We start from the raw sequence: 22,285 nt of genomic DNA, 5'->3' as shown, positions 1-22,285 counted from the left end.
ACCAAGTGGACAGGAACATGATGAGTACAAAAGATACTCACCTTGCAGTCGAAGTCGAGCTGTATCCAAGGGGAAAAACACCGTCATTGCTGTCACACTTCCCTGAAAAGTTTGAAAAAAAGTCTTTAGCCAGTACAGTATCATAAACAATGAGCTGTAACTTTTTATGAGTGACATTTCATTACTTAACAATGGAGCAAATCATATTTTCAGTGAAGAAATATATCTATCTTAACCTATTATGATCATTCAAACCTTTCTACAAAAGCATTTCATTTTTTAGAAGAAATCTTGATCTCTGATATTGGAAGAGAAAATACAGTTCTCTGAAAATGATGAATTTAGGGGTTTGTAAACTAAGACACACATCAAAGATAGTGGGTAGGTGGTTTTTTTTTTTTTTTTTTTTCATTGATCAATTGCGACTCCCATGCTTACTCTGATATCCCCAGAAACCAAAATATCTAGTAACTATTTTCTGTCTTCTATTTTCTGTGCTTAATTAATATAGTCATCATAAAGTAAAAAAAGAAAAAAGGTGTTAAGAATCATTTGTTCTTTAAAATGGTTTTGTTTGCTTGTATTTTAAATAAAACACAGACAATCTGCTAAAAATTCTATAAATAATTCACACAAGGTAACATAATGACAAAAAAATCTCAGGGGAATTAAGGAAGCCAACAACCAGTCTTTCCATTCATAAAACTTATGACAGATAAAAACCACAAGCATGTTTAGGGATGAAATTAAATGCATGAGATCTCTAGTTGGGTTCATGAGTGTCAACCTGGAAACAGGTCCACTATTGTATATTTTCAGGCATAAGATCAAGTTTTAGGCTATTGATCTCATAATGGCTACATGTAATAGTTTAATCATGGTAATAACCAAAAACTAGATCAACTGTAAAGATAAGGACAAAAATCGCCATGTTTAAATATGTCAGCCTACTTGACAAGGAAGAACACAGTATTGTACTATTAGTTTTTTTCAAAATTCATATTAAATGTCATTATCCCCCACTTGTCAGGTTGCAATGGGTTGTTCCTACAGCACTTACTCTATAGTGCCTCTAAGTCTTCCACCAGATTGTAAGACTGTTCTATCTCTGCATATCAGATTCTCAATTAAATGTTTATTAAATCCACACTAGTTTTTATGCTTTTCTGATGACTCCAACATAAATGGTTTCTAATAATGACCAGAAAATTACTGTCTCAAGAAACACAGGATCTATATAGGTTTACAGTTCACAAGTCTACGCCTCCAGCATCTTTGCTCACCTTACAATTTCCAAGAAAAATGGGGGGCTGAAAGGCTGGAGAAAGTTCATTACGGTTATTAAGGCCGTGGCATTCATTTCCCATGGCATGGTACTGCGTGCCCATGCAGGGCTGCAGACTGGGCATCTCCAGCAGAAAAGTCCTCCCTGGAATCTTTTTTGAAACAACTGGGCCACCTCCATACCTTATCCCTGCCTTCTTCTGAGAGACATCTGAAAGTTCCTAACTAAGAAGGCCCTGCCCTATCTACTCTGAAATCTTAAAGTGAAGTACATCATATACCAATTTAAAGAGAACATTCTGAAGAGCTCAATGGTCTACTACCTCATCAAGTGCTGGCATACAAAAATTCAAATCAATAAAATTAAATAATACATCTCAAAATTCATTAGTACTGAAACACTGAGTCAAGATAGTAAATTGAAAAACACCTCTTCCTCATTCCAATCATGAATAATGACACTTTCACAAAAAGGTGTTGTGTAGAAAAACAAAATTTTACTGGTTGACCAGAAACTAATAGGACAAACTAATAGAGTAAGGCTGTTTAGAAAGAAGAAACCACAGACCAAATTCACAGAAGACAGGTGTGATAGGCAGAACAACGCACCCTACCGGCCCCAGATGTCCACATATCTGTGAACATGTAACATCACATGGCAGGCTACTTGAAATCTGAGTGGGCCTGATGTAATCACAAGGGTCCTCAAAAGTAGAGGAGGGGGTAAGAGAGCTCAGCCCTGCTGATACTCTAGACTGCATTGCACTCCTGACCTACAGACCCACAGACCGTAAATCTATGTTGTTTGAAGGCATTAATAAATCCATGGGGATTTGTAGAACAGGGTTACTACCAATGGTGGGGACAAACATTGGGAATCAAAAGGGAGCTCTAGGACTTTCTGGTTGACAAGATGGTTACCATGGCAACTGTGGCCAGTGCCAGTCCTAGGCAGTAACTGTGAATATGGGAACCTGGACTTGCCTAAGGCCAACAGGAACTCAGTCAGAACAGGGAACTCTGAGCCCCGAAAGCCAGTCCTGTGACACGTTCCCTGAAGCACAGGCCATCTTTCTGCCATAATCCTGAAAGCCAGCAGCAGCAAACAGGCACCAGGTGGGGGGAGTTGACTGGAGAGGAAAAGCTTACCAGTTTCAAAGTTTCACCCTATGTAAACACACACAAACAGATTTATTCTAGGCTTTGTTAGAAAACCTAAGTTCAGTTAAAAATTTAAGAGTGATATGGGGACTTCCAGTTCCAGCAGGACGGCAGCCTAGATGATAAGCTAAACATACCCAGAGTGGAAGAAAATCAGCAAAATTTGGGCAAAAAGGAAAACTAGGTCGGCATGTCTAAGAGACTAGCTGTGTCAAAGCACAGCCAGTGGGCAGAAGTCCCGCCCGCTGAAAGCCTAGAGCACACCCTGGAGTCACCATGGAAGTCACAGATAAAGATTTTTGTCTCTTAAAAGTTTTTGACTTCGGGCCTCCCCTGGTGGCACAGGTGGTTGAGCGCCACGCTGTGAAGCTATCTGCAGTCTCTACAGCGCCGGTTCGATCCTGGCCGGCCCGCGAGGGTCCCACATGGCGGGGCAGACCTCTCCTGTCTCGCCCGCTGCTCCCCTCAGCAGTGTATTTCGTCAGTCTGCCTGTTCTGTTCCCTGCTCTGTCTCTGGTGAATCCTCTCACCCTCCCGCGCATCTGGCCTGTACCCCGGTTCTTGTATAAATAAATAAAAAAAAAAATCTTTTTTTTTTTTTATAGAGGCATGTTTTATTTATTTATTTGTTTGTTTGTTTTGTTTATACATGCACTGGGTACAGTCAGAAGCGCGGGAGGGTGAGAGAACTCACCAGAGCCAGAGTAGGGAGCAGAGCAGGCAGAAGGACCGAAGGACACTGCTGAGGGGAGCAGCGGGCGGCATGAGAGGTCTGCACGCCATGTGGGACCCTCCTCCGGTGGCCGGGGAGCAGCCGGGGATCGAACCGGCGCTGCAGAGGCCGCGGGCAGCCTCGCAACCCAGCGCTCAACCGCTGCGCCACCGGGGAGGCCCATAAAAAAATCTTAAAAAAAAAAAAGTTGTTGCCTTCCTTGCACACAGATATCTGTCAGGATCACATGCCCATGCACACGGATGCCTTGTTCCTCTAATGTGCTTATCTTAATGTGACTGCTTTTTCTCACTGAAGATAAATCCTGAAGACCCCACAAGGCATCATACGTGTGTGTGCTGGATTGCAGAGAAAGCAGCTGATGAGGACCCTTTCCCTGCTGGATAGCTCTCTTCTGGGTTATTAAATTTTGATTCTAAAAATAAAGTTTTCCTTTCCATCAGTGGTGGTTATTTTTAAGCATACACTACTAGGAATGTTAAAAGAAATGTAAAATATTTTTTGAAAGTATAACACCCTTTCAGTGCTTGGCTGAACTCACAGGAAAGTAAGGGAAATCCACTGGGGCCAAAAAAGAAGAGTAGAAACCTGCAGGCTCTTCAGTTTTGGCTGCGTGAGGATTTTTGCCAATCTAAGGGATCAAGGGGCTTTACTGTTATTGTTGTTTTTTCTTTTGTGGGACCCTCGCCGGTGGCCGGGGATTGAACTGGCGCTGCAGAGGCTGCGGGCAGCCTTGCAACCCAGCGCTCAACCGCTGCACCACCAGGGGAGGCCCAACTGTTATTGTATTTAATTTGAAGTGAATTCATGTAACATATGATGAGCCATTTTATTTATTTGTTTGTTTGTTTATTTATAAATAAATAAAGATTACTTTATGCATATAAGAGCTGGGGTACAGGCCAGAGATGTGAGGGGTGAGAGGATTCACCAGAGTGGGGAACAGAACAGGCAGACTGACTGAAATACATTGCTGAGGGGAGCAGCAGGTGAGAAAGGAGAGGTCTACTTCGCCATGTGTTTTCTCCCTGGCTGGCCAGGGATCGAACTTGTACTGCAGTAGCTGCAGATTGCTTTACAGTGCGGTGCTTAACCCCGAGCCACCAGGGAGGCCAGATGAGCTATTTTAAAGTGGTCAGTGATGTAAGTACATTCAGTGTTGTGCAATTATACTTTATCAAGTTCCAGGCCTCCCAGGTGGCGCAAGGGGTTAAGACGCAACCTATGAAGCTGTCCGCAGCCACTGCAGCATGAGTTCGATCCCCGGCCAGGGAGAAACCCACATGGCGCAGCAGACCTCTCCTGGCTCACCCACTGCTTCCCTTAGCAGTGTATTTTGGTCATTCCACCTGTTCTGTTCCCCACTCTGTCTCTGATGAATCCTCTTGCCCCCCCACACTTCTGGCCTGTACCCCAGTTCTTGTGTGCATAAATAAATAAATCTTAAAAAAAAAAAGTTCCAAAGAATTTTCATCACCCCTGAAGCATCCCACCTTCTCTGAGACTTCCACAACCACAAATCTGCTCTCTGTATGTATCTATTCTGGATATTTCATATAAAAATAATCATGCAACATGACTTCTTTAACCTGGCATAATGTTTCAAGGTTTGTCCTCTTTGCAGCACACATCAGAATTTCATTCCCTTTACCGGCTAAGTGACATTCCACTGTGTGCGAGCTACATCGTGCTTATCCATCAAAATGCTTGGAATGAGAGAGGGGTAGTGGTTACAATGCATTGTGAGCAGACTAACTGAATTGTATACTTCAAAATGGCTAATTTTATGTTCTATGATTTACACCTTAATTAAAAAAAGAAGACTAAGTCCTCACAACAACCCAATGAAATACGTACTGTTATTGCCTCCATTTTACAGATAAGGATACTAAGAAGTGTTGCAACTTTTCTAAAGGCATATACTCAGCCAGTGGCATAATCAATATTTGAACACAGGCAGCCTGGCTCCAAAGTCCATATTTTCAACCACTGTTTTAATTAAAAGTTTTTTAAAAATTACTAATATAGAACTAAAAAACTAGTTAAGAATAAGTACTTATATAGAACCTATTTTATGTGTCAACTACTTTTTGTGGACTAGTCTGGAAACCCAAAATAGAGCCTGGCATAGCATCAGCCCTGACCTGGTAGGTGAATGAATTACTGTGCACCTACAAATAAATTTAATATCCAGGAGAAAATGCATTCCAAATGCTACAGGTAAATTTAGAACATAGTTATTCTGTACACTGGGTACTTGCTACAGTTGTCTCCTTGCCAAGGAAACACAGATGATTGTTTTTATAAGTAACTGTTACCTGAAGGAAAATATTATACATGCAAGCCTTATGCCAACTTATATAATTGGATGATTTTTCAGAATTTTAATTAAATCCCTCTTTTCATGAATACTTTGATTTTCCTCCACTAGGACTGTCTGTTCACTTACATAAAATTACAAAGCACAAAACACTGAAGATAAGCACAGTGTATAATACTGCTGTACCAGAGACTAAAATAAATCCATTATTTTGAGTCCCACAGAAGTCTAACCATCTCAGTGGGAGTTCTCATGCTGAAAATAATTACAATTTTAAAGAATCTATTTCCATAGAAACAATCTTGTTTCTCACCAAAACCAAACATTTTTAGTTATACTATTCTACCCTCCCCCACGGCATTTAACCATTTGGTGCTGGGAAAAATGAATTCCTATAAAGCCATGGCATTTCGCACTGAAAAAGTCTTTAGAACTCATTGAGCAGTAGAATCTCTACTTGAGAACCGGTGTGCCTGGACCAGGGCAGTTCAGAGGTCTGCCCAAGCCCAAGTGACTGGGCAGAGCAGGACCGAGATTTCCTCAACTACCAGTTCTATAGTTTGTTGTGCTACCTCAGTTCTTGACTTTTAGAAATACATGACTTTTATCTTGACTCTTTTCTTCTATGTATAAAAGTGTACAACACAAACACAATCTGGGGAAAGTCAACCAAGAAATTCTAAACAGCGACTATATGGGGGGAGGAAAAAATTTTAAATGGCTTCCATTTCCCTCATTATATATCTCTACCTATTTTTAAAATAAGTATGTGTTTTAGTTCTGCAGTGGGAAAAAAAACAAAAAAAGTTTAAAAGACCACAGGACAAAGGAGAATAATATATTCTGGGAATTTTCAAAGGATGGTCTGGGACCACTGAAAGTTCCCAAATCCTTTCTAGGGGCCTGCAGGATCGAAGCTATTTTGATTAGAGTGCTACAATGCTATTTGACTTTTTCATTCTCATTTTCTCAGTGTAAAGTTTTCCAGAGAACAGATGCAGAGCCAGGCAACAAGATCCAGCTATCTTTCACTTAAGACAAACATTAGAGAAGTTTGCAAAAATATGAAACAATGCCACTCTTCTTACTATTTCAGGAAAAATGTATTTTTTAAGAAGTTACATACATTAACATGTAATGGGTTCAATATTTTTCATGAATAAACACCTTGATGATTTATCAGTTTTAATTTCTTTCTTTTTTTTTTTTAAGATTTATTTATTTATACTGAACAGGGGTACAGGCCAGAGGCGCGGGAGGGTGAGAGGACTCACCAGAGACAGAGTGGGGAGCAGAATAGGCGGACGGACCAAAGACACTACTGAGGGGAGCAGCGGGGGAAAGAGGAGAGGTCTGCTGCGCCATGTGGGTAGTTCCCTGGCCGGCTGGGAATTGAACCCCAGCGCTGCAGAGCTTCACAGCTTCACAGAGCTGCGCTCAACCCACTGTGCCACGAGGGAGGCCCTCAGTTTTAATTCCTAATACAATAAATAATAGTTATAACCACATAGGCCCTTTGGGGCTTACAATAATTTTTAATATGAAGAGGTCCTGAGAAAAAAAGAGCTTTAAGAGGGCCATCCAAGAGCTTTTAGCCTTAAAACCAGAACACAAATACTAGGAAAGTACATCTTATTTGAAACAGAGGCTTGGACTAGTTTGAGTGGTAATTAAAGAAATGAATAGGGTTATCTGCCACAAGCACTAAAAATGGACCATGGACAGAACTGCTGAATTGCTGATTTATTGGCTATGGATTGCAAGAGAGAAGAAAGAGTCACAAAAGTGAAGATACCACTGCCAGAGACAGTAAAGTCAGAGGGAGTACTTCTTAAGAAATTACTAGTTCAGGGCCTCCCCAGTGGCGCAGCGGTTGAGCGCTGGGTTGCGAAGCTGCCCGCAGCCTCTGCAGCGCCGGTTAGATCCCTGGCTGCTCCCCGGCCACCGGAGGAGGGTCCCACATGGCGTGCAGACCTCTCCTACTGCCGCTGCTCCCCTCAGCAGTGTACTTCGGTCCTTCTCCCTGCTCTGCTCCCTGCTCTGGCTCTGGTGAATTCTCTCACCCTTCCGCGCTTCTGACTTTACCCAGTGCTTGTATAAATAAATAATAAATAAATCTTAAAAAAAAAAAAAAGAAATTACTAGTTCAATTGTGGACACAGTGAACATGAGACGATGATGAATCAATTACTTTTTCCTCTGGGTTCTAAAGGTATCACGATTCCTGTGTACAAAATTCTGTCACTGTACTGTATTCAGTTGTTAATGAGTGATTTCCTTATTAAGAGTATAGCTACCTATCAAAGGCAGTAACCTATCAATTAATTAATTAATGACTGGCTAGTGCCAAAAAAAAAAAATCTTTAGGTAGTTGTCAATACCAGACTGCAATCTAGTAGTCAGGTCACGGAGACAAAAAGGGCAAGAAAAGTCATTTCTCAGCCTAAATTTCTGGGCATTTTTTGCTCTCTCTTGTGAACAATCCCACAGGAGTACCTGAACCCTTCATAATGTATCAGTGATCTATGTTTCAGGTTATATATGCAGAACACAGATGGCTTATTCATTTACTGAGCTATGTCTTTCCTATAAAAGACCGATGAATACTTACAAAAAGCCTCCTTTTTAATTTGGCCAACACAAACACACTTGGAGTTGAGCTGACATACTCAACATGACAAAGTCAGAATGAAACAGTAGGGTAAACCTTCGTCAAGACTTGGTCCCCCAATCACGTGCAATCTTATGGGAATACAGACAGGAACAAAAATAAACAGAGAAGCCAAGTGTCAGGATTTTCAAGTACAAATAATGAGGTTTAGGTTGACCTATCCACAAAGTCACCAAATTTGGCCATTTCCAAAGCACAATTTTAACCTTTGAAGAATGAAAACTTGTCAAATAAAAGCAATGCCAGTTCCAAAGTCAATTTCCACAGAACTGTCCAGAAATGGCTGAGTCATAGTCATACCACTGAAACCAGACATTGCATCTCCTGATGGAGTACATGGCATTACTGAAAAGGATTACTTTAAAAAGAAAAATTAAAATGTATTTTTAGTGGTAGAACTTGAGCTAATGTGATCCAAAGGTTGAAAGTCACTGTGGCTTTCATATTAAAAAATGTTAAGTCACCTAATCTAACATCATTCCCTCCATATAACAATAAACCTAATTCTCACACCCTTTCACAACATTGTGTGAAGCTAAACAAAAGTCTTGAAGTCTAGTAGACACACTTGAGTGTCTACTAGAAAGAGCATGGACTTTGAACTGAAACACAAAGCGGTTCTGGTCCAGCTACAGCACATATTGTGTAAGTTCAAATCCCTGTGCCTCAGAACTGTGGAGTTGTTGTAAGAAGTGAAACTATGGAAAATACCTAGCATCACAGCAGGAATACAACTGGGACTCAACTGTGCCTTTTTATGGCATTTTTTTAGTACTTGGACTCAATACCCAGTTAGTAATAATTATTAAAGTGCCTTCCAACAACCAATTACTATTTAGTAAAAAAATAACTGCTCTCTCAAAAAGAGCTTCAAGAAGGCAGAAGGTTATAAAATACTACTAAATAGTTGAACAGTATAAAGATGAAAAAAGTTTGTAGATCAAGCCATTGGGAAGTCAGTGATGGTCTCTGGAAGGGCAGTTCCAGTGGTCAAAGTAGGATGAGGAGAGGCAGAAAGTACAGACTAGTCTTTAAATAAACTTAACATAAAAGGGAAGGAGAACAAGCAGCAGCCAGGAAGGCAGCGACTCTAAGACTGTCCAGACCAAATCCAAATGCTTGTATGACAGGACAGGTCCAAGCATGTTTGAGGGCTGAAGGGATATGAACACCGGAGAAAGGCTAAAGTTATAGGGAAGAGGTGAAAATTAATAGAGCAAGGTCTAAAATATAACTGGGGGTGGGGTAAAGGGGAGGGGATCAGGATCAAAGGTAGCAGAGAGGATGCATCTGTTTTTCCTGAGACCAGCAGAATCGAGGCAATTAAGGTACAGCAGCAGTTGAGTCTGTAATTAGAAAAAAATGGGAAAGTAAGAGAGCTCATCCCAAATAGCCTCTAATTTACACGAGAATAAAAGGTAAGATTATCTGATACAGTGAAGGGAATGAGTTGAGTTGGCCAAATGAGAAAAAATGTAAATACCATTGATTTTCCAAAACTCTGTTCAAATACTGTATTTTCAAGAATATACCTGAAAAGAAATGAATAATTATGACCTCACTACACTGTTCCAGACAGTGTGCTAGGTGCTACACAAATTTTACCACATTTACTTCTCTGGAGAACCCAAAAAGGGGGGTTTTACTGTCCCCATTTTAAAGGTCAGAAAACTCAGGTTCAGAAAGAAATCATATGTGACCCCAGAGGAAGCTGGTAGTTGTTTTACCCCAAAACTTTTTTTCAGCTGTATATATTTTTTTTCATTAAATTACAGACTGGGCCTCCCTGGTGGCACAGCGGTTGAGCGCTGGGTTGCAAAGCTGCCTGCAGCCTCTGCAGCGCCGGTTCGATCCCCGGCTGCTCCCCAGCCACCAGAGGAGGGTCCCACATGGCGCGCAGACCTCTCCTGCCGCCCGCTGCTCCCCTCAGCAGTGTACTTCCGTCCTGCCTGCTCTGCTCCCCGCTCTGGCTCTGGTGAATTCTTTCACCCCCCCGGCCCCCTGTGCTTCTGACTGTACCCAGTACTTGTATAAATAAATAAATAAATCTTTTTTTTTTAAATAAATAAATTACAGACTACTGTATGTACGGCCATACAATTTTTCCAGCTCAGACATAAACAACGTTTGAAAAATAATTATAAACAAGCACACAAAAGACTCATAAGAGGGCCTCCCTGGTGGCACAAGGGGTTAAGCACTGGACTATGAAGCAATCCGCAGCCTCTGCAGCACAAGTTCGATCCCTGGGAGGCCAGGGAGCTACCCACATGGCGCAGCAGACCTCTCCTGTCTCACCCACTGCTCCCCTCACCAGTGTACTTTGGTCAGTCTGCCTGTTCTGTTCCCCACTCTGTCTCTGGTGAATCCTCTTACCCCCTGCATCTCTGGCCTGTACCCCAGCTCTTGCATGCATAAATAAATAAATCTTTAAAAATAATAAGACTCATAAGAATTTTTAAGATTAAGAGAACATAATGGAAATGACCAGGTCGGCTAAAAAGTATAATAAAAATGGGAGTGGGGGAGGGGGTGAACAGGCAGGGCACACAGCATTATTGGGACACAGAAAACACTCTGCATGTTACTGTAATGGATACATGTCATGCTTTGCCCAAACCCAAGGAATATACAAAACCAACTGTGAATCCTAATGTAAGCTATGAACTTTGGGTGATGATAACTGTAACAAATGGGTGTGGGGGGGGTGTTGATAATATATGCAGAGGTGTATGGCTACTCCTCTGTACCTTCCTCTCAATTTTACTGTGAAACTTTAATAAATCTGCTCCAAAAAAGTTTATTAAGAAGTCCCAATTCTGTCTGGATATTGGGTTGTGAGGCAGTGAAGTCCTAAAGACTATAAGCTTTATAATAATCCAATCATAATTTATTAGAAGACTAAATGAACTAAAACAGCAAGCCAGGGACAGAAAGTAAAGATAAAACTGGGCCTCCCCAGTGGCGCAGCGGTTGAGCCCTGGGTTGCGAAGCTGCCCGCGGCCTCTGCAGCGCCGGTTCTATCCCCGGCTGCTACCCGGCCACCGGAGGAGGGTCCCACATGGCGCGCAGACCTCTCCTGCCGCCCGCTGCTCCCCTCAGCAGTGTGCTTTGGTCCTTCTGCTTGCTCTGCTCCCTGCTCTGGCTCTGGTGAATTCTCTCACCCTCCCGCGCTTCTGACTATACCCAGTGCTTGTATAATTAAATATTAAAAATTAAAAAAAAAAAAGTAAAGACAAAACTATAACGTCTATTTCTAAATACCACTTTTTAAGCTTTCTAAACCACAGCAATATTATGCCCTGCGATGTTTACCAACCTAAGTCAATCCCATGAGAATCTGAGCAACTAGAGTCAAACTCTGGGTCTGGCCGAGCCAACTGTGCAAAAGAAAACCCTTTCAACAGAAAACATTTGGTTGTTAAAATGGGGGTTTAAAGTACTCCTGATAGGGCCTCCCTGGTGGCACCAGTGGTTGAGCGCAGTGCTGTGGGGCTGTCCATAGCCTCCGCGGCATGGGTTCGATCCCAGCTGGTCGGGGAGCTACCCACATAGCACAGAAGACCTCTCCTGTCTCGCTTTCTGCTCCCCTCAGCAGTGTGTTTCAGTCAGTCTGCCTATTCTGTTTCCCGCTCTGTCTCTGGTGAATCCCCTCACCCTCCCACACCTCTGGCCTGTGCCCCGGTTCCTGTATTCATGAATAAATAAATCTTAAAAAAAAATTAAAAAAAAACAAGTACTCCCGATAAAACAATTAGTGTCCAAATGCCTCCAGGTCCAGGTTGGGCACACCTATTTATACTTAATATTCAACATCACTTGTTTTCTCATCATCTAAAGATGTACTGAGCCTAACTTGAATTAACAAGGTAGGAGAAAGGGAGAGGAAGAAGGCAGCGAGGCAGAGTAGAGAGGAGGAAGAGCAGCAAGAGGAGAGACCTGGGTTCTGGCCTCAGGCCTGCGGCCTGCTCGCTGGTAACCCTGAGCAAGTTACTCAGCAGCCCTATTTTCACTATCTCAAAATAAAAATAAAGATACTTGTCCAGGAGCCTTGGAAATAACCCATCGACGCGAGTTCTACTATCAAGCTTACAGTCTTTAGGGAAACAAAGGCAAAAGAAAGTTGAAAGACATGTCCAAAGCCACACAGGTGGTAAGTGGTAGTGCTGGGATTTGCCTAGATGTGAGAAGGGTCTGAGAAGGTAGGGAAGTCTGTGTGTCATTATTAAATTAACAAATGCAAACAAGTTAGGATGAATAGGAAATGAAACATAACAGTGGACAAATGATTAACAGTTTCCACTTATCGAACCCCTATTATGACTCAGATCATATAAAAGCTGCTTTACTTATATTATTAATATTCGAAACACCCTATGAGATTATTGACATTTTAATAAATTAGAATCAGCCTCAACTGAAGTGAATCTAGGAATGCAGGTTTTTAATCTAAAAATCAATGAGTGACATTAGGGAAGTCACTTAACTAAGCCACCCCACAGTTTCATTATACTAGAGCTGTAACGTTTACATTGCACTAAATGTAAAATACCAACACAACAGAATATTCCCCACACCTCCTGGGCATCTCCTAGCTGAACCCCTCTCAATAATATGATGGAATATTAAAAAAAAAAGCCAATGATTTAAGTCTTTTTAAAACTTTTTTAAGATTTATTTATTTATACAAGCAATGGGGTACAGGCCAGAGGCGCGGAAGGGTGAGAGAATCCACCAGAGACAGGTGGGGAGCAGAACAGGCAGAAAGACTGAAATACACTGCTGAGGGGAGCAGCAGGCAAGACAAGAGAGTTCTGCTGCGCCATGTGGGAATCTCCCTGGCTGGCTGGGAATTGAACTGGTGACGCGGAGGTTGCCGACAGCTTCACAGAGCTGCGCTCAACACGCTGTGCCACCGGTGAGGCCCCTGATTTAAGTCTTTTTGAGCCACACAGCATCATTCATTTCCCTTTTCTAAGAGTGCAATGATTTTCTTTACTTCTCCCACTGTGCACAATCTTGGTGGGATGTTAAATCCTGAAGCCCACCCTCCACTACAACAGCTGAAAAGCCTCTGAAGGCTGCTTCTGCCAGACCCTTCCTTCCGTCAAGGGGTAGTGCAAGACCTTGAGCCTGGTGAACAGGCACTCTCCTGAGAATGAATCTTGAGCGGAACACTCTAGGGGCAGAAGAAACAGAGACTCCCCTGATCCCTGTGGTGGTGTCCAACAGACACTTTCCAGTGACTGCTTTGGAAATCTTTTTGGAATAGACTGGTTACTTCCTAATCCAAGTCTTTGGCTGCCCCAGAGATCCTAGGAGCTCCCCAAAACCCTACCAATAAACTTCCTTTTTGTTAAATCACCCAAAGTCTGTTTTTCCAGCTTGTAACCACAGAATCCTAACTAACACACATGGGGAAATGCTTTATATTCTTAAACCAAAAAACCCAGGGTATGAAACTCTGCTATCAATTACATAAACGCAAACACCTATTTGTAAATGTTTCTTTGTATATAAACACAGAAAGAACAGAAAGATATAAGCCCATTTTGACAAAAACTTGCTGATAATTTTAACTCTATCTTCTGAAAAATTTAACCCAATCTTCTTTGCATAGTATGAAATCTCTAATTTCATATACTCTACCCATTCACCTTCTGTCTTTTAACCCAGCTATCTTGGAACTAACCCAAAGTTACCCAAATGCTAACCACACATTAGAGGCTTTGTTTTTTGTTTGTTTTTTTTTTTTTTTAAAAAGATTTATTTATGCATACAAGAACTGGAGTACAGACCAAAAGTGTGGGGGTGGGGGTGGGGGAGGGGTGAGCGGATTCACCAGAGACAGAGTAGGGAGCAGAACAGGCGGACTGACTGAAATACACTGCTGAGGGGAGCAGTGGATGAGACAGGAGAAGGCTGCTGCACCATGTGGGTCACCTCCCTGGCTGGGGATTGAACTGTGCTGCAGTAGCTGCGGATTGCTTCATAATGCTGATGTTTAAACCCTTGCGCCATCAGGGAGGCCCCCTCGTTAGAGACTTTGAATATGCTTTTTGTTCTGTCTAACCTGCTGCCCGCCGGTATCACTTTGCCTACCAGACTCCTATTCTTCCTTCAAGACCTGGTCTAAACATGTCACCCTCGGGAGCTTCCCATCACCTTCACAGGTACAGCTCACTTCTCCCCTGTGGCACCAGGGGCCTTGTCCATATCTTCACTGTATATGAAGGAGGAGGACAGGGGTCTTTCACTGACCTTTATATTCAAAAGGCTGTGAACAGTGAATGAATACATTCTTCCTCTTGGTTTCTACTGCTAAGAGGCAGGTGTCCATATAGCAAAGTGTGGTGTTAAGTGTACGCATTAGAGCTCACACAGTGGTGCATAATTTTTTTCTAATACCAGATGGAGAAAAATGTCCTGAACAAGCTCTTTTTTTTTAAACATTTTAAAAGGACAGGTTTATTAGGAAAAGGAGAAAGAAAAAGAGAGGCACCTGCACAGTCACAGGTGGGAAGGAGAGCTGCTGAATAAGCTTTCCTAGACAGCTCTGAGGACAGGTGTGCCTGGCGGGGCTGAGTCACAGAAGAGAAAAGTGGGGGTGAGGTGTGGCAGGAGAAATGAGAAGAACTTTTTCCTATTTCTGTATGATTTGAAAATGTTTAGTCACTATTCAATATATTCTTCTAAAACAAAGTATGCAATTAATTACACACACACACACACACACACACACACACACACACACACAAACTCTAAGTAAACAATAGGGGGGGGGGAAGTCCCCTGAAAGTTACTAATTATTAGCCTTAAAATTCCAAAGACAGCTTCAGTGTCTAAACTCCTCCAGGCAATTCCAACAATAGCACTTTTGAAGTTCTAGACTAATAAAATCCCTTTTAATTGAAAATGTACATTTATACAAATAAAATCTCCCTTTCATAGCTAATCTAGTGAGAATCAGGAATATAAACTTTTAAATCTAATTATACTTGAAATTTTGAGTTACATATGTGGCATTAATTTTATCTTATATAATTAGTGTGACTTATAGTCATCAACTGACTTATAGTCATCAACTTATAGTCATCAACTCTCATTCTTATGAGAAAGCACAATTCTGATTCTGAAATACTTGAGATTATCCCAAGGGTGCCATAAAACTCTCAAAATCACTAATTTGTTTATTTTAATCTTTAAAATGTGCATGTGTGGATAACACCACACTTAATGTGAGAACACAGAACTTGAAGGAAGTGAATAAGCAAACATGAAAAATCAACTCAAAAAGGTTGTAAGTCAACATCTTAAACAATGATCCAACAAACCTTTGGGGAGAAGCAGGCACATGAACCCTTGGCACATACCACGGTCACAAACAGCTAGTGAGGGGACACAGACAGTAGTCATCGCCCTTCTCTGGCTCAAGTCTGCACTCAAGGGCTCTTAATCACTATGCTAAACTGAATCTCCGAAGCTTTGGTTGAAAATCATGCTCACAACATATAATTAAAAACAAGTAATTGCCACAATACTGTAGCATTAAAAGTAATGCCATTTTTTTCTCATTAACTCTAGTGATATTTTCTGCTCAGACTTTTTTCTCCTTTGGTGCAACCAGAAGACAGTTAGGCCCACATCTACAGTTTAATCTTAACACAGGGACTTTGCAAAATGTGTGAGAACTGCTCTTTAGCATGATCCTTCAAAACAACAAAACCAATGCAACTTCTCATTCAGATATGTACTACAGACAGTTTGCCCTGAGGGAAAGCAACAGGAGAAAAAAATTCTTACAAAAATATATCAGGTAATCTAACAAGGCTTGGGGGGGGGGGCGGGAAACTCACAGCAAATTCAGAATGTATAATTTCAAGCAAAATTTTAACAATAGAAAAATAGGTGCTGAGAGAAAAATATAGAAATGTCTTCCTAGTTTAAACAGTTATGACCTCAAGCCCCAGTCATACTCTACAGCAGAGTTCAGAATACAATGGCCTGAGGTCAAGTCCAATTCACCCACAAGTTTTGTAAGCAGGATTTGTTTGAACACAGTTCCACCCATTAAGGAACTGTCAATGGCTGCTGTCACACCAGGGCAGTGCTGAGTGGCTGTGACAGACATACACAGAGTAGGTTTATTTACCACATGCTGCCTTATAGAAAAACTTTGCTTACCCTGACTGTACTTCTTTTTCAGCACTTAACACTACCTAAAATTATTATTTTTTTGTTTACTCATAGTCTGACTCCCTCACTGGAATACAAACTTCATGAAGAAAAAGACCTTTTTCTCCACTAGATTTCTAACTCACAGAACAGGGCACGGCTCACAGAAAATACTCAATAGTGGTGTGGTGTGTGGCATTTATTGTGAGAAAGAAAGGAGAACAAACTTTTTTCTTCTTCCCATTGTCTTTTAGATGCACTCAAACTATTCACCTCACATTCCACGTCTCAACTAGCCACTGGAGTTACCCATGCGGATAAACATGTTGCTAAGTTTAAAAGTCAATCCTCTGCAGCCTCTGACCCAGCAGGTCTAGACCCTTCTCCATGTGATTTCCAGAACACCACATTTTCTTAGTTTCCTCTCACCCTACTGGCCCTTGCGGACTCCTCAGCTGGCGTATCTCATTTCCTCAACCTCTTAATGTGATGTGCTCGAAGCTCAGTCACTGAGACTTTTCTCAGTCCACACTCACTTCCTTGGTGAACTCTCCAGTCTCATAACTGCTCTTCAGTATTTAAAAATGAATGCATTCCAAACCAAAACCAAACTCTTCATCTTTTCCCCAAAACCTTTTCCTTCATAGTTTTCACCACCTCAGTAAATAGGAACATCAACCTTCCAATTGCTCACGCCCAAAACTCTTGGAGTCAACCAACCCCGGGTGTAACGGGGTTACACCGTTATCAGCCTGCTATCAAACCCTGGTGTTTGTGACTTACAAATACATTCCAAATTAACGATCACGTCTCACCACCTCCCTTGCCACCAGCCTGGTTGGAGCCACTGACACCTCTTGACTGAAATGGTGTAAACCCCCCTTCCTTGCTTCCACCCTGGCTCCCCGTTAGTCCACTCTCAATAGAGCGGAGTGACTAGGCTGAAAACGCTAACCTGCAACTTGTTGCTGGCTCAAAACCTCAGCAACTCGCTCTTTCCCACTGAGAGTCAGTCTCATGCAAGTTGGCCCTCCAGAACCTATTTGGCTCTTTGCCCCACGCCCCCACTCCACCCCAACCCCCCCGACACACGGGCCTCAGGCACACCCGCGGGCGCGTCAGGCAAGTTTCCAGCCGCCTCTCCACAGGGAGGAAAGGCCCTTCTGCTTTGAGAGCCAAGCCCGCTGGGTCAGGCAGGCACCTCCGGGAAGGTCGGGGTCACCGCGTCTCACAATAACCCCGCGAGGTCGGCGTCCACCTCCCCTCCCCTCACAGACTCGGAAAGCGGGATTTAGGGGCCGCCTATCTACCGACCAACGACGGCGGCTGAGCTCAACCCCCGCGCGTCTCCCGGCACGACGGCCCTCGGTGGAATCTTGAGGGGCCAAGAGCGGGGGGCTCAGGGCGAGTCCCCTGGAGTCACAGCGACTTCAACCGCCGCCGGAGCCAGCCCCGGGGCCCGCGGGCGGCCGGCGGAGGAGACGCGGCACAGGAGCCGCCCGAGCCGAGCGTGGAGAGTTTCAGGAAAACGGGACGGGGCCGTGGAGAAGCCCAAGAGCCGGACGGGCATCTGGTAAAGAGGAAAACGCCCGCGCTCGGGCGGAGCCCCGGCCGGAGCCCCCGCGGCCGCGGCGCCCGCCTCAGCCAGGCGGCCTCCCCGCCGGGAGCCCGGCCGCACCTCGCGGGGGGCGGAGGGGCGGCCGCCTCCTCGCCGGCGGGGGGGGACGCGGGGACCCCACCCCGGCGCCCCGAGGCCCGAGCGGGGCCGGCGCGCGTCGACCCTCCGCGGTCCCCCCGCGACGCCCCGCGCCCGTCCCGCCCCGCCCCGTCCCGGGGCCGCTCGCGGGAGCCCCCCGGGCCGGGGCTGAGCCCTCCTCACCACGGCCCCGGCCACGGCGTGGACCAGGCTCTCGTAGGACAGCACGGCCGACATCGGCGCGGCCGGCGCTCTCCCCGCGCGCTCCCCGCGGACTCCCGGACGCGCCGCCCCGCCCCGCCCCCCGGGCCACTTCCGGGCGCGGGGCCGCTTCCGGCGCGGGGGGCGGGTCCGGGGGCGGGCGCGGGGGGCGCCGCTCCCGGCTTCGGGGAGCCCGGCCGTCGTGCTCCTCCGCCCGCCCCGCCGCGGCTCGGGCGGCTCCGTGGGCTCCTCCCTCCCGCCGCGAGACGCGCCGGCGCCGAGCCCGGGGGCGGACTCCGCCCTGGCCCCTCCCCCAGCCGGCGCGCGCGGGCCGCGGGGAACGCGCGGGCTCGCCCCCGGCCTGCAGCCGAGCTCCGGGCGCCCACAGCGCGGAGACGCGGTGACTGGCGGGGCTGGCCCCGGGGAGGGCGCTGGTTTCCTCCTGTCTGAAGTGCTAATACTGAAGCCCACGTCTGCGAGGCGTGGAAGTTAACGCAGGCGTCCTTTACAGAACACGGAGGAGCAACCCCGTGTTGCAGAGTGAATAACCAGACCACTTAGAAACCGTCTTCAGCCGCTCATCTAGACGACAGGGACACGTTTTCGAACTTCACTTCTTCACTGGGGCACGTTGTCACCCGTCTGGGTTTCAGCACCGTCAAGCTTGCCCTGACAGTCCCCTGGCTAATTCCTGAGCGCTCCATGCACATCATCACGCTCCGGAGGCGAGGCAGCTGACCACGTTCACCTCAGGTTTTCACAAAACTTAGAGGTATTTTAATCGCCACTAGTTAAGATCTTTTTCCACTGAAATTCCCCTTCTCTTAGGATGGGGCAACACTGACAGGCTAAGTGAAAGGGGAGGTGGATACACTTTGGGTTTAGTGGTATCCACTCTTACGAATGGTTTACTACTGCACGCCCTGTTGAATGACTTGTGGAAATACTCCCACCACGTCCCACGTCCGAAGGACATGGCATCAAGACACAGGTCCAACAGTAGAAAAAGACAGGATTGTGGCACTACAACTGAGAAGCTGGCCCGTTGTAAAATTTTAGCAGACTTGTTCTCACCGATTCCTCATCAAATCGGGGACTTTCGCCTAGGAAACAAATGTGGCATGCACATTTACAAACACATACTTTCCCTTTAAGGTGGCAATAGAACACAGAACTTACCACAAATTCTATTCGTAGGGCACAAGCCTAGAACATACTGTGTCCATCGATGTGAATACTTTTGCATTCCAGCTGTCAAAAAATACCCTGGAGATGAAATTTTCTATTCTATGGAAAACACTACAAAGTTATCACATAATCAGAATATGCAGTGGAAAATATGGCAATTACATAGGTACATCACTTATTAAATATAACTGTAATAACGTTCAAGATATTCCCAATTTTTAAAATCAAGTTTTTACTTCCTTTCATTATCTCCCTTAATATGTAAACATCAAGTACCACACTACATAAACAGCATTAAAATTCTGCCATATATAAACAATAAAAAATTTGCTTAATCAGTACAAAATGGGTTAAAGTTACTGAGCCAGATGAATGTTAATTCTATACTGTCTTACTTATGGTTCAGGGTACTTACACTGCAACCCAGAAATGTCCTGGTCTTCTGGGTGAGTGAACTACTTAAGGACATCCTAATTATAAACCAGAAACCTAGATTTTGAGAGCACCAAACGAGTTTATACTGGTTCTGCTCACCTCCTTACTGCTATGACTGCCTAATACTTAGAATCTGTAATTTTAGTTAGGATTGTACCTAAAAATTTCAAAATCTTATAGAATCATAGATTTATATTCTCTCTGGCACTTTACAAAAGGTCTGAATACCAATTATTTCAAACATTTGCCAACTCGACATGCCATACTTACATTTGCCTTTTGAACAGCTGTTAATTTTTTAATGTATTTTTTACATCAGTTTTCATTTTTGCACAATGTATGCGTTTTCGTCATGGTTATAGTCCCCATACAATTCCCACCCCCCTTGTTTTCATCCTACTCCCTCCTTCCCACCCGCCCCCCATTGTATCTCTGGTTTATAGTTGCTTGTTGATTTTGATTTTTACTTTATTAGTCCTGGTCCCTTATTTAGGTTTTCTAAATTCCTGCTATGAGTGAGACCATCTGGTATTTTTTTTTTTTTTCTTTTTCTTTCTGGCTTATTTCACTGAGCATAATACCTTCCAGTTCCATCCATGTTGCTGCAAATTGCATGAGTTTATGTTAATTATATTTCTTAACTATTGAGTCTTTTCCTCCCCAAACAACATGCACTCAGTTATTATGTACACTACAGTGGTTGTAAATATTGGTGGATACTGGACTTATTGCTGCACCATAATTTTGTAAACTAGTTTTTCCCTCTCCCCTACTTTGGGTCTATCACAAATACACTAAGCACTTCAATTAATGCTTCATCCCTTACTACAAGGAGAAAACCTTGTTGGCTGTGCACATTAGCACACCTAGTGATGTGTGATATTCCTTTTCCAGCCAATCCTCTTTAAATATAGTTTTCAATTTCTTGAAGTACTGGATAATTCTGCATAAAGCATCCTGGTACACTGAAAGGGGCAGCCAAGCATAGGAAGACCTACCTTTGAAACTACAAGCCTGGTAAGAATCCCAGCTGCACAAATTGTCAGCTCTATTACCCTTGGCAATTCACAAGTGCCTCAGTTTCCTCATCTATACAACAGGAGGATAACGTACTTAACCAGAACTGAGTCAACACTTGCAAACTAAGTTAAAGGATAAAGTACTACTTACCTTATGTATCTACTTAGGTGCATTCATTTTAGATCTTAGCATATATCTAAAGTAGAAGTTGTTTCCCCTTTACCTGTTAGGTCAGTACTTGCTAATGTAAGCAACTGCTAGCTGATACCCCAGGCCTTCTCTCCTTTTCTTCTGTAATTTTGTTGTTGGGAACGTGACCACAGCTTTGTCCTATTACTTTCTAGTTTTCCTTGCAGTTACGTATGATCTCAAGAAAAAAAAAGGAAAATGCTGACCAATGGTATGAGCAGAGGCAATAAAATGTTAATCCCATGTATTAGCCTCAGTATTTCAGCATCCCTGGCATCCTCTCCCATTTCCTCAGGCTAGAAGATAGCACCAGCACAAACACTTTTGGGACCTAGAATTGTTTTTTTTTTTTTCCTTTCGTGGGACCCTCGCTGGTGGCCGGGGAACGAACTGGCGCTGCAGAGGCTGCGGGCAGCCTCACAGCCCAGCGCTCAACCGCTGCGCCACCAGGGAAGGCCCCTGGACCTAGAATTGTAAGCTTTACCTTATGAATATGGCAAACATGATGACTTCTATACTGCTACCTAAAAGAGAAGTTCTGTGTTACTCAGGCTAATGTACTTTTTAGGGGTCCTTGTTAACAGTGCTTTAGAATCTGAAGTCTTTTTATGCCCAGTAATGACTTTAGTGCTAGAGACACGAAAGAACTAGAACGCAAGCTGAAAAAGGGGGTTGTGGTAGGAGGGAGCCAACATCCAGTTTGAAACCATACTTTATTTTTAACATAGCTAGAAATATCCAATAACTATATATTTTTAAGCAGGAAAAAAACCTTTACTCGTCCTTCTTTATAGCATCATTAGCACAAGAACAGAACATATTTAGTTTAGAAATGATATTGAGGGCGTCACTGAATTTGTATGAAAATGAAGAATATACTTTGTATTTATAGATCTGGACACATTTTCAGAAGACCAATTTTACTTTTACCCATATATGGTTAATATTTGCAATTTTATGATATATAATTAAGTAAATGAAATAAGGAACCCAGAAGTAACTGATCTTCTGGAGTTAGTCACAGTACACATTGGAAATTTTGAGAAAAGAAAACAGATTAACAAAAAGAACATGGGCAAGCTCAAAGGCAAGTTTATATGCTGAGTATTTTTAAAGGGTTTAGAAAAAGCATGCCTCATTAGCATACAAGTTTTGCTCACTTACATAACAGATGCACTTCTATATGCTTGTGTACAGCAAAGGGTAAGAATC

General features: G+C 43.6%; 1 protein-coding gene and 1 long non-coding RNA gene across 6 annotated transcripts in view; one reads left to right on the top strand and one right to left on the bottom strand.

The window, feature by feature from the left end:
* Positions 1-18,315, bottom strand: part of SLC25A17 (solute carrier family 25 member 17) — a 46,299-nt gene extending 27,984 nt beyond the window's left edge. For 3 of the 5 annotated variants that reach the window (XR_005125679.1, XR_005125680.1, XM_037513497.2), the window contains exons 1-2: positions 18,224-18,315; positions 42-102 (exon numbers count right to left, since the gene is read on the bottom strand). Coding sequence is in view for 3 of the 5 variants with exons in the window: in XM_037513497.2 (XP_037369394.1) it covers positions 42-102; positions 18,224-18,277 (115 nt within the window). In the remaining 2 variants the exon portion in view is untranslated. Of the gene's footprint in view, positions 1-41; positions 103-2,268; positions 2,451-17,658; positions 17,684-18,223 lie in introns of those variants that run through there. The other 2 variants (XM_037513499.2, XM_037513498.2) reach the window with 2 other exon arrangements.
* The window catches only part of LOC119247231 (uncharacterized), a 15,425-nt gene continuing 10,940 nt past the window's right edge, over positions 17,801-22,285 (top strand). The window contains exons 1-2 of the long non-coding RNA XR_005125681.2: positions 17,801-17,917; positions 18,753-19,013. This is a non-coding gene — a long non-coding RNA (uncharacterized LOC119247231). The remainder of the gene's footprint in view (positions 17,918-18,752; positions 19,014-22,285) is intronic.

The sequence above is a fragment of the Talpa occidentalis genome, unplaced genomic scaffold (genome assembly GCF_014898055.3).
Source record: "Talpa occidentalis isolate TD23 unplaced genomic scaffold, MPIMG_talOcc4v2.1 talOcc4.16, whole genome shotgun sequence".
In the NCBI taxonomy this organism is placed as follows: Eukaryota; Metazoa; Chordata; class Mammalia; order Eulipotyphla; family Talpidae; genus Talpa; species Talpa occidentalis.
The sequence above is the reverse complement of the archived record's forward strand: the minus strand, read 5'-3'. Positions and strand labels throughout refer to the sequence as shown.